This window comes from Gossypium hirsutum, chromosome D09 (genome assembly GCF_007990345.1).
Source record: "Gossypium hirsutum isolate 1008001.06 chromosome D09, Gossypium_hirsutum_v2.1, whole genome shotgun sequence".
NCBI classification, from domain to species: Eukaryota; Viridiplantae; Streptophyta; class Magnoliopsida; order Malvales; family Malvaceae; genus Gossypium; species Gossypium hirsutum.
In genome coordinates, this window is record NC_053445.1 from 10,658,028 (window position 1) to 10,671,218 (window position 13,191).

A 13,191-nucleotide genomic window follows, 5' to 3' on the forward strand; every position below is an offset into this window, starting at 1 on the left:
GTCGAAAGTAGTCGAATAGTCGATTATACAGTCCGTCGACATCCGAGGTAAGTCTATTAGCAATTAAGAGTTGTTAAGTTAATATTTATACATGTATACTAATTGTATTTGGTATAGAGATAAAAATAAAAGTATGTTAATTGAATAAATTTTAAGTTATGAATAATTTATATAATTATAATGTTCGAAAATACAAGTTTAATCTTGTATAAATTTATGGTTTGAAATAAAAATATAAAATGTATAAAAGTATGGATTATATTCGAATAAGTAAGTATATATGTATATGTATTCGTATGTTTAAAACACTCTAATCTATATATATAAGTTTTTGAATTTAGTTAAAGTATGAATATTGAATATGTATAAATTCTTGGTTTAGATTCAAAGGTATTTATAACTTGTTATTATATAAGGTTCGAATATACATATATATATATGTATATACATGTATAAATCTTTGGAATTAATTTAAGACATGTGATTCATGAGTATATATGAGTATTGAATAGGTATGTTTATGTGTGAGTTGAAAATATATGTATATGCTATATTTGATTGGATATGTTTACATACATGAATAGGTGCTTAATCCGAATTTAGGTAGGATATATGTGTAAGATATTATGAAATGCGATGAAGCAAGTATATGAGTATATGTTCTTGAAATGAATTTAGGTATGGAACTTATATATGTTTAAGAAAGTTTCGATTATGTGAAATTATTCATGCGAAAGTTCTTGAATGGAAATGAATATATGAGGTTGTTAGTTTGAACGACTAATATAAAGTGATCGAATGTAATTCAGACTTATTGTCTAGCAGGCTTGATGCCGGTGATATAATTCAGACTCATTGTCTAGCAGGCTTAATGCCAGTGAAATTATTCGGACTATAAGTCTAACAGGCTAAAAGCCGGTGTATTAAATCAGGTTTTACAACCTAGCAGGCTAAATGCCGGTGATTATATTACTGGTTTCAATATATTGAATATGTATGTGATATGTAAATATTATATATATTTGAAGATCAAGTATATATATTTGATTAATAAGTTTGATGAGCAGATAAATACTTGTTATTAGATATTTGGAGAGTTTATATATATTTATATACATACACGGTTTATTACACTTGTTACATATGAAATTATATATATATGGTTATATGCATATAGTAAATTTGTATATGCATTTGGTATATGTTTTAAGGAATATGTTTGTACTCGGTGCTATATATATATATGTATGTATTTTGGTAAATGTGATTATATCTGAACATATTTATTTGATGTATATGTATAATCATTTGGTTATGATAATTTGTTAGGTGTAAATACATAAGCATTCAGTTATTCATAATTGAAATGTATATACATTGAGTTTTAAGTTATGAAAATTTCGTATGCATATGATTATATGCAAATAATATGTAATGCATTCGTAAGTAGGACTTTTGACGAATGCATATATATATAAATTGGTGGTGTACATATTGTTTATATTTATATATGAGTTTAGTGATTTGTATTTTGTGAATTCATATGTTTGATTATAAATAAGGGGATTATGAATAGCAAATATTCAAAAGACAATATATATGTGATTTTTGCAAATTCAATAGATATACCAAGAACTTATTTAATTGTTTTTTTATATCTTTATATAATTTGTTAAGCTTTAGATTTACTAAGCTTTAATAGCTTACTGTGTGTGTTTTTGTTTACCTCTGTTTATAGATTTTGGAGTCGCGTTACGAGCTCGGGGATCATCAGAACAGTCTATCACACTATCGACTTCTTTTGGTATTTTGTTAAAGTTGAACTCGATCTTATGGCATGTATAGGCTTGATTATGTTTTTGGTTAGTTTTGGATCATAATATATAAATAGTCATGCGAAAATGGTTTAAGTTCCGTGTTTGTGATCGGTTTGGTTTAAAAATGGCTTGTTCATGATCATTTTGTTTAAATTGGGTTTTATGTGTTTTCGAATGTGTGCTTTGTTTAGTAATGCCTCGTAACTCTAATCCGACAACGGACGTGGGTCGGGGTGTTACAATATGATTCAATTCTCAAAATCTTAAGAGAAATTAAGCTATGGAACTTCCAAAGCATCATGACAATTATCATTTAAAGTCTATCGCATCGCCTTATTGCCAAAACGAAAACAAATTACAATAACACCTATGAAATAATGGAAAAGGACTTGCTCGGATCACCCCCTGCAACCACACTGCTCACACCGGCACACTACTAATTTGCAATGGTTTAAGAAGGGAGTGGGTGAGCTTAATAAGCTCAGTGAATGCCTAGAACAACTAACATGCAAACAATTCATCAAGCATCAATGAAACAACCATATAACACAACCTCAACAGTTCCAACTCTAGTATCATAGTATACTTACTCATGCATTATTACTAGTTATTTACATGGTAATCATATTAACTTTTAAGCATATATATCATATTACACATATAATCACGTAATATTCAAGCATATATCATAATACTCATATAATTACATAACATTTAAGCATATATCACAACACTTAAAATCATGTTTATAGATAAATTGCATAATGGTCACATGTCATATAAACACATATCATAACACACATTCATAATTTAAAATAATTCGACACTTGAGCTATGCAACATAAAAGTGAGCTCTATCATCACTCATCGGATACACGGATCTCCAACACATCATATAGACTCATAGAGTCAAACATGTCCCAAAAGTGAAGCATAAATCTAACACTCTCTTTATTTTCCCTCACATGTCCCATTGAATGGAGCTTAGCTCGAATTCCCTTATACCTCCAACATGTGTCAGGGCCTTAATGCCCAAAATCACTGTACATATAGGTGAGTACTCAAAATCCTATGGCACACCAACTATATCCAACAGTTTCAAGATCACAAGGCCAAAATATCCGAAACAAACACATATCACTTACCGATTATCCATGCATTATCATTGCATCTTTGCATTTTTAGCAAAACACTGTCACTATCATTTAACATATACATAACATGTACACATTTGCACTTTCACAACAATTATTATAACCACATACATGTTATAACATCTCATCCCAATTCACATACATAATTCACAAGATAAACATAGGTATGAAAAAGCTTACACTCAAAATTTAGATTAGGGTTTAGGCTACTACAATAATGTATTTAATCATGTCCACAAGCAATTATTCCAAACACTCACCAATACATTTTCACCGAAAAGTCGAAAGATCAAACTAGCTTTTCCTTGTCTTTATCTCTATTCGTAGAAGGTCCTAACGAATCTGAAGCTTCAACATAATAATTCACACAACAATACATTCAAAAAATCAGCTAAGGACTCACCACAAGCAATACAAAACATAAGCCTAAGCTATGTTCTCATATAGCCGAAACCTTTAACATAACCTACTTGAAATCCAAATATCTCGATCTACACTTAATCTTTTCACCTAAAATGAGTTTCATTCATCTAATTATTCATCAACAACTAATTCCCAACCTTTAAATTACGCAAAACTACCCAATTCATGGTATCGACTTTTTCGACATGTTTTTGGCTATTTTCACGAAAATTCAATAAAACTCAAAAACTCTTTATCGAAACTTCAAAACAAGTTTAGAAACCTCTTAATCATGTCAAAAATAATTGAAAAACACTTTGAAATCACGTTTTTACTCAAAATCTCGATAATACAAGTTTAAAAACCTTTTAATCATGTTTTTGGCTCAGAGCCTAAATTGTAAAAGTTTAATTGTAACACCTCTAACCCATCTCCATTGCTGGATTAAGGTTACGAGATATTATGACATAACCTATCAACTTTGTACCAAGCGCAACATAACCTATTGGCATGCTAACCGTACTCTATCCTACGTTCATCGGTTCAGAGTATTCTAACATAAAACAATATATGAATAACTCACTATCTTATATTCTATATACAGGCATTAGTTTAACAACCAAACATTCATCAACTCAGAATATCTCGTTAGTGCTCAATGCTACAACGATCTACTATTTCATTACTCACAAACATTATTATAATGTTCAAATCAAAATAATTTAATTCATTTAATATGCATTTAAATATATTAAAATCAAACTGAATGAACTTAAAAGATTAATTTGCAATGTAACAGCCCGTTTTTAGTGAAATCAGAATAGTAGTTTCGGGACCACAAATCTGACGTCGGAAGAAAATTTATTTTAATATTATTTTATGGTCTATAGTATGATAGAAATATCGTATGAAAATTTTGTTCAGAAATTTTATCGTTTACATGTCTAATTTGATAAAAATGACCAAATTGTATAAAGTGTAAAACTTGAATTCTAATAGCTAAAGTTATCAAATAGCTATGGAATTTAAAATTGGAGGTCCTTATATGACAAATAAACCATTTAGAGGAGTTATTAGATAAGAATGATTATTCATCATTAGAATTTAGTAAATTCTTAAGGTTAATTTTGGAAAGTAAATGATAAAATGATGATAAATAAATAAAATAAAACAAATTATCATCATTTTCATCATCTTTCCTAAAACAAAAATGTGGAAACCCTATCCATGGAAGTTTAGTTCTAGCAACCTTATTTGGCTTAATTAGGTATGTATTCTTGTCTCATTTTTAATGATTTTTATATTTCCGAGATTGTAATAGCTTAATCTATCTATCTCGAGGAATAATTTGCAAAACTGTGAGAGTATTAGGGTTTTTCCATGGATGAGTATAGTTTAATTTTGAAGTTTTATGGTAGAAAATGAAAGGTTATTGTTAGATAAACAACTTTTGTAAAGAGAATTTTGATGAAATTATGATTTAGGACTAAATTGAAAAGATGAAAATTTATGGAAAAATTCTAAATTTTGTGAAAAATATGGGCTGCTATTGATATGTATGATAATTGGTTAGGGTTGAAATAAGGATTGAATTGTATGAATTTTATTTTCCAAGCTTAAGGACAAAATCGTAATTAATTAAAAGTATAGGGAAAAATAGTAAATTTTCCAATGATGTGTATTGGACTGAATTGAATATGAATTATATTAAACTGAGTTAAATTCATTCGTATAGATCTGGATAGACCTAATACAGAGTTAGATCGAGGAAAAGAGAAAGTATCGGATTAGTAGCCTACGAATTTACATACACTTGTCGAGTTAAGTTTATGTAACTAAATTGTATATTTGTATGATTTCAATTGAATATTGTTGTGTCTGTGATTTTTATAAATTTCCATGTATATTTTTTATCACATATCCAACAAGTACCGAGTCCCATTTGAACCTTAAAAATTCGAAGGATACAAATGACATGTCATTAGGGTTCCCGGATTGGTTGTGGTCCTGCATGTGTTGCGGACACACCACAGCTCTTATGAGCATCCCAATATTTGGCTTGCATGAGCTTCCCAATTTTTGGCTCTTATGAGATTTCTGATATACAGCTTGATTAAGCTTCCTGTTATACAGCTCACATGAGCTTCCCGTTATATGGCTCGGAAGAGCTTCCCGTTTACATGTTTGTATAAACATACATGTACATGAATTCACGGATTACGGTTTTGTACACTTTGTGTGTACTACCCGTGTATCCAACGATATTTTAAATGGTTCAACGGGCAAAGTTCTGATATGAGATATTATGAGTTCGAAACGAACTATTACCCGTATATACATGAAGTACATGGAAATGATATTACTTGATATATTGATGCATGAATTGGTTGTTATTGGAATGTGGAACTTGCTTGATGACTTTGTTCATCCATGATTAAGGGCTATTATATGTGATTACTTGGCCAACATGATGAGGATATGTGTTTAGGTTTTTGGCCAAGTTGGTTTGGATAATTTTTATATGTGAAATAATGGTAAGTTAAATTCCATGTTATACGAACTTACTAAGCTTAAATGCTTACTCTATTTTATTTTCCCTATTTCATAGTAATTTGGAAGCTCGATTTGGTTGGAAGTTGGTCGGAGTTACTTCACACTATCTATCAGCCTATTTCGGTATATATAGTAAATCAATTTTGGTTATAATGGCATGTATAGGTTAACTTGGCCATTTACAGCATATAAATGTTTAGATGAAACTAGCCATTTGAACGGCTTGTGTTAGTATATTTTGATGTGTATATAAGTGGTTTTATAATGTTTGAAATGTGAGTTTGATTATGTATATATATGCATTTGGTTATCTAGATAAATATGAATATTTGGTTGACATGTCTTTAAATTGTCATTTAAGGTGCCTAAGAGCACATTGGTTGTATGTGGTAATATATCATGTTTAAGACATGATTTTGGCTTGTTTTGGTTGATTTGTTATGGCTTGATGATGTCCAAAAATGTTGATTTAGGTGGATGACAAATTGGGTGAGAAATATGATTAGGAAAATGACCTATTTTTGTCCACATAGGCGGCCGTGTGTCATGACCGTGTGTCCCCTGTATATTAAATTAGCACAAAATAGAATGCTCACACGGCCTAGCACACGGGCGTGTGGCTTGGCTTTGTGACCCAAGTCAGAGAGCTCATAAGTTTGGACACTGGCTGGGACACGACCGTGTGTCCCTATTTCAAATGCCCACACGGCTTGAGACACGGGCGTGTCTCTTGACCATGTGAGACACATAGCCTGGCTACACGGGCGTGTGTCCCCTGCACCTTTGAAAAATTTAATGTTTTCCGAAAAATTCTTTAAGTACCCGATTTAGTCCTGATTTGTTTCTAATATGTATTTTGGGCTTCGAGGGCTCACATAAGGGACATTATGTTTGATTTTGATTGGTTTCTGATATGAATGCTATATGATATGAAATATTTGTTTATTTGTTTTGTAAATTCTGATAATGCTCTATAACCATGTTCTGGCGACGAATACAGGTTAGGGGTGTTACATGTAGTAACGGTCCAGAGTAGCTCAGTCAGTGATCAACGTTGTGTCAATTCATTATTTCCATTTTCAATTACACACATCAATATAATCCAAGATTTATGCAATTAGGTTCATTTAATACACTTAAAATGTACTAAAATTAAATCATATAAACTTACTAAACTAAACTGCAACAACGACAAAGTATAAGGGCTATTTGGTAATTTTCTATTTTCCTCGGTTTTTCACTCATTTAGGATCTCCTAAATCGAAGGACCCTAGTTGGCCGAAAGTTTCTTCTCCCTTCTCCCATGGCTATACGGTTTTTGCAAGAAGAAAATCTAAAAGATGATAGTTTATTTAGCTTTTATTTTATTTACATTATGTTTAATTATCCAATTACCATTTTACCCTTTTTAATTTCCATTCAATTTTAACAATTTCAAGCCCATTACCGTCCACAATCATCACCTATGGTATATTTACCATTAAAGAAGGGTTTAATTGCACAATTATTCCTTCAATTATATTAAAGTCCAACTAAACAAACTTAATCTCAATTTAACCCTAAACTAATTAAGACTAAATGAGAAAATAGCCCAAAAGTTAGTTGGTTTAATCATATCAACACTGCTTGGACTTTTTGACCATGGTTTAATTACCATTTTGGTCTTTTTAGCATTTTAAATCTATAGAGATTAACTTTTACCTCTTTTACAATTTAATCCTTTTACCTTAATTAAGCAATCAATCATCAAAATTACCTAACCAAACTTCAATTCACCTATAATACGACTCTGTAAATATTTAATAAAAATATTTACGAACCTAAATTATGGAAATGAGGTCTTAATACCTTGTTTTGAATAACCACTTGACCTTTGAACCGAACTACTTATACTAACTTTTAATTCAATTAGTTAAATCAAAATTCAATATAAAATTATTATTGACTCGTATAATTTAAATACAAATTATACGAACTTACTCATCAAATTTGTGGTCCTGAAACTATTATTTCTGATACTACTGAAAAACAGGCTGTTATAGTAGCATCCCAATCATTCGGCCAATCAACTAGCCAAACCGGAGATGTTACAATAATGCTAATTTCTAGTTTGAGACTTTAACATGTGAACTAATGATGATTAACAATAATAACTTCGTTAATTGAAACAATCAACCTATGTTGTACAACTACAATATTGTTCAAACTTCGTTACAAAAATTTATGATCTTGAGGCTCAGCCCACAGGTCTCCCCCACTATATGCATGTTACAAATGAAAGGAACAAGCTCACACAGGCTAGAAAGATTCTAGCTTAATCCCTCTCCAGCGTCTCATATAGCCTACTTTACGTGAAAAGCATAATAAGAAGCTAGGTAAGTTCAAAATGAACTTGGTGAGCTTTTAATATAACACGCCCGATAGAGATATTATCGTATGATATGACTTCAATGGTCGGGTCTCATGTTTGACATCACTTGCATGAGGTCAGATTGCACGTCTTCTAGGTGCACACTTGACATCATTCACGTTGGTACAACTTGAAAATTGGCCCTTTTCTACACATTGACTCGGTTCTTCACTTTCATTGTTCGTGCACTAGTATATCTTTTAGGATGATTTTGCTTGCGCATATGTATTGATTTCATACATGTGGATTCATATATACGGATTCATACATGTGAATTTATAGATACAGATTCATACATGCAAATTTGTATATGCGGATTTGTGCATGCGAACTCATTCTTGGTGGAATTAGATTCACGGAAATATACCTTGACGACTTAGACTTGAGAATTCATATTCTTCAATTAGTTCATGCGGACTCTTGCTTGAGAGATAGTCCATGCAGACTCTTGCTTAAGAGATAGTCTATGCAGACTCTTGCTTGAAAGATAGCCCATGTGGACTATTGCATGAAGGTTCTTACTCAAATAGTATTTCCATCATAAAATACTTGAGAAACGACCAAATTTCCATTTACGTCAAAATAACCATTTTGCCTATTTTTAACTTTTTATACAATTTCTTCCCAATAATAGGTAATTATCAATCTCAAACCTCATAATTCACTTATAATATTTAATATACATACATAGATATTGAAAATTACATCCTTTCCCTTCTCTCGATAGAATTAGAAAATCTACAATTTAGTCCCTATACTTTTGAATTTCTTCCAATTTAGTCCAAAAGTGATTTTTGCCACACTAACATATAATTCCATGTGTTTCCATTCCAAATAATCAATAATAGTTCATTTTTTCCATTTCGGTCAAATTTGCACTTTAGTCTTTAAAATTTTCAAAATTTATAATTTGGTCCTTTTTTTCCTTATTTTCATTTTTTTGAAATTCTTTGCATTAATTTCCAAATCCAAAATCAACTTTATTCTCATGATAATCCTTTTCCTGACCTTTTTTTTTCTAATTTTTCTTATAAATTTACTTATTCGACACTGACATGGCACCACATGCCAAATAAAAAATTTTGTGGTGTTACCTTATCTGTAAGAAATATTTTTTATCATGAAGAACTATTTGAGTAGTATGATGTCACCCTTCATAATATCAAACTTTTTTTTTGGCAAAATATATCATTTTAAGAAATAGAAATAGATAATAAACATAAAATATGCATGACATATTTAGTCATATAATATGTGATAACATAAATATAAATATATTTTAAATTTAATGAAAGAGATCATTTTTTTTCACAATGGTCTATGAAAGGGGATTAGAAACATCAAAATCAAATTTTCAAAAAGATTGATTACCATAAAAGAATCAATAAGTTGAGACAAATAATATTTTAGTGTCATGTAAAGATCATTTAAATGGTTTTGGAATGATACATATTTGAGACCAATGACTATTACTATCATTCCTATAGAAAATATTTTTGTTAATTCCAAAGATAAAAATCACCAATTCAATACTTTTTTTTTTATCATGACCTCTTAGATTTTTTTTATGAACTTAAAAAAATGCTACATTCACTTCAGGAACAGTATTAAATTAGTCGAATAAAATTGACAATATAAATTCATATTGTAAATAAGGTTAATATATTTTCACTTAAAATTTGAAGTCTTACCATCTTGAATGTATTAAATTATAATAAGCTTTTGGAAAAATTAATGATTTTTGTGCTCATATTATTCCTTTAAATTATTTCAAAGATACTTATAGTGGGTTTAGACGGACAATGCGGTGCGGTGCGTTTAGCTTACTTTTTATTTCATGCTACAATATCTAATCTCATTGTCACCGCTATTTTTACATTAACCGTAAATAAAGACACCGCCCATCTAAACTCACCCTTAATTTTCTACTATCACAAATCATCGTAGCATTAAGATGAATGAAAGTATTCATGTCAGATCATTTCTTTCAAAGATCTCATGGGGTATGAATTTAAACTTACAAGATTTGACAAAATATGTCCAATGTAACGTACATACCATGTACCATATAAATACATGAATTTCATAAAAGCATACTAATTATCCTTTATGTATCTATTCATCCACAACATGTAAAAGGCCCTCAATTTCCATAACAACAACAAAATATTTATAAAAAAAAATTTAAGATAAAAATGAAGAAAAAGCAGTATTGTTTAAACCAGATCGAATTTATCGGTTGGATTGGGAATTGATTGATGCACAATTCGATAAGAGGTATAAAATCGATTGATACCGGTACAAATTTGTTGAGCTGATTTTTATAAATTTTTAGTAATTATTTTTTAATTTTAAATAATTTATTTCTTTTGAACGGCTTGGATTGATCGAACTGAGAATTAGTAGATCAGTTCAACTATTGATCTGATTCCAAAAACATTAACAAAAAAAATCTAATATTTTTATTAAAATATTTTCAAAATTAATAATTAAAAATCTAATTTTATGAGTTTTCAATTTTTTTACCAACTCTTTAATTTTTTAGTTTAACTTGTACAATTAAATGGGTATGGGATTGAATTGATGAGTTTCAATTTTATTTTTATTAATCTTATTATAGGTTTTGCTATTTTTTTATACAATATTTTAAATTAGTTATAGTCCCTCCTCAACTCATAAATAGGAGGGTAATGCGCTTCAATGTACTCGAATCCACGTCTTCCTACATTGAGAACAATAACCATACCAATCGAATTAAGACTCAATTAAGAGAGTTAATTTTAAATGAATGTGGAAAATTAAAAAAGTCAACCTGCGGAATTCTGTTTTGAGTTGAAACAAATCAATGTAAGGAATAATTGTGTTGGCCAGTTTTAGATTATAGAATTGAAAGTTTTGTCAAAGTAGCAGATTTGCTTTTAAACACAAGGAATGTGCAAAACCTGTCATGGGACCATATGTGTTTAGGCGTGCAAGTATATAATCTAGGAATGACTTTTGAATATAAAATGTTTCCCCTTTAATTGAAATTATTTTTTAGGATCTAACTTTTGCCTTAGATACACTAGTTAACCCATCAACTGCCACCTCTTCTTCCTTCAAACTTTCTCACTTTAAGTCTTCTTCTCCTTAATTTTGATGATCTTTTTATACAATTCACAGGATGCTTGTAATTGAGTTGAATTCAAAATTTAAAGCAGTTTAATATCAATTCAATATAAAAATTGAATTTCTCGAGCATAGATTAGGCTTGTGTACCTAGTATTTACATACTCGTTCCATTATTTATGCCTGAGTTTAAATTGGAGTTTCGATGATAATTAAAAAATATTTCAATTAGGCTCGTAAGTAGCTTGAATCAAATTCAAAATTTAACTTGCTTGATAGTTTAGATTTTATTTGATAATAATCGAATTGAACTTAAATAACTATGAAGAGTAAGAGAAATATAAGTAAAAGTATTACATAAAATTAGAAATAACATATTTTTATAATAAAATCATTACAAACGAGGAAAGAGATGCCATTTTCAGAACTTGAATCCTAGACCTTAAATACCGACGTATAGCTACTCTGGTCGTTAGCTATAACCATATTAAACTATGGAAAACTATGTGGCAATGCATCTCACTTTCCTATTGAATTATATGTAGCTTTTTACTACAACCCAAGTCCCTAATCTAATCTAAGTGAAACATTGAAAAAGATACTTTCACCCATAAATTTAGCACTTTCTTGGCGGTTAGTGAGTAGAAATATTTTGGTTGTTTTTAATCAGAGTCATACACTTATGGTGCAATATGGAGTGCCAATTTGTTGGGTTCCTGCCAATCTATGAAGCTTCTTCATTTCCTTTATGGCTGGATCTTCAAGCAAAAGCACTTTATCTTTGTCTTTGACCCCAACCATGTGTAAATATTCATCATCTTCCCTTTCTTTCCCTTTGAATAATAGCCTTTGCTCTCTTGGCTCCAAGCTTGTTATCAATGACAAAATCATCTTCAATTCCCCTGGGAAATTTTCCCAAGATTTTTTTAGGACTAAAAATTCAAAATCTTAATCCAGGATTTTTAAAAAAAATGAGGTATATGTTGAAGGTATATAAGAAGGGCTTACCAAAAGTGGAAGTTGATTCAATGGAAACATCATGGCATTCAGAAACAGTTGAGACTCTAACAGTGATCATCCCTTCTCCAACACTTGAACCACTGGTTTCTCTCTTTTGAACAAGCATCCCACCAGGCCTAAGTTCCCATTTGATTTCACTTATAATAGTATTATCATTGTTTCCGCATCTCTTTTCACCACCTTTTACACTATTTCCACCATTGCCAAACTTAAAGCTGCCTCTGCAAAACCTCTTTGACTTCAACTTCATCATTTGTGTTTTTGCCCTTTTTTTCCCCAGGCTGATCACTAGCTATCAATGTCTCTCCAACAAAAGATGAAGCAGGTATTATATAATAGTGGGAAAGCATAGGTTGAGGGGAAGAAAAGAAGTGAATTAAAAAAAGAAAAAAGAAAGCCACCTAAGGCTAAAATGCATTGGCCAAAAATGAAAGATAAATGAGAAGAAGACAAATGGCGAGAGTTATAATATGGACGTGGGTTTCGTTTGCTGCTTTTATGGGAGGCTAAAGCACATGGGGCGTGGTTGCCATGGACATGCTTGCTTGATTGGCGGGCCAAAAACACTCAATCATAAACAGTGTCGGCTGACAATTTTTGCTCATAAAATTAATGGATTGGATGGAAGTTCTTTTTTTCCTTGGATGACTTTAGGGAACTTATTATTTTTATGATCTATTCAATTGGGATTAAACTTATTTGAAACCATTCTTGATATTTTATTATG

At 30.4% G+C, this 13,191-nt stretch overlaps 1 protein-coding gene across 1 annotated transcript; it reads right to left on the reverse strand.

Annotated features, from left to right (window-relative positions):
- Positions 1 to 11,797: 11,797 nt before the first annotated feature.
- On the reverse strand, positions 11,798 to 12,893 carry LOC107893008 (BAG family molecular chaperone regulator 2). Its single transcript, XM_016818002.2, has 2 exons — positions 12,453 to 12,893; positions 11,798 to 12,346 (listed from the first exon to the last, which is right to left on the reverse strand). Exons 1-2 carry the CDS (start codon positions 12,715 to 12,717, stop codon positions 12,117 to 12,119), a joined length of 495 nt encoding a protein of 164 aa, XP_016673491.1. The 5' UTR covers positions 12,718 to 12,893; the 3' UTR covers positions 11,798 to 12,116.
- Positions 12,894 to 13,191: the final 298 nt, after the last annotated feature.

Bases quoted from the DNA above. Each gene is read 5' to 3' on its own strand.
- LOC107893008 (XM_016818002.2), bottom strand. From the start codon at position 12,717: ATGATGAAGTTGAAGTCAAAGAGGTTTTGCAGAGGCAGCTTTAAGTTT. The intron at 12,347-12,452 runs GTAAGCCCTTCT...AAAATTTCCCAG, and splicing joins TGAATCAACTTCCACTTTTG to GGGAATTGAAGATGATTTTG.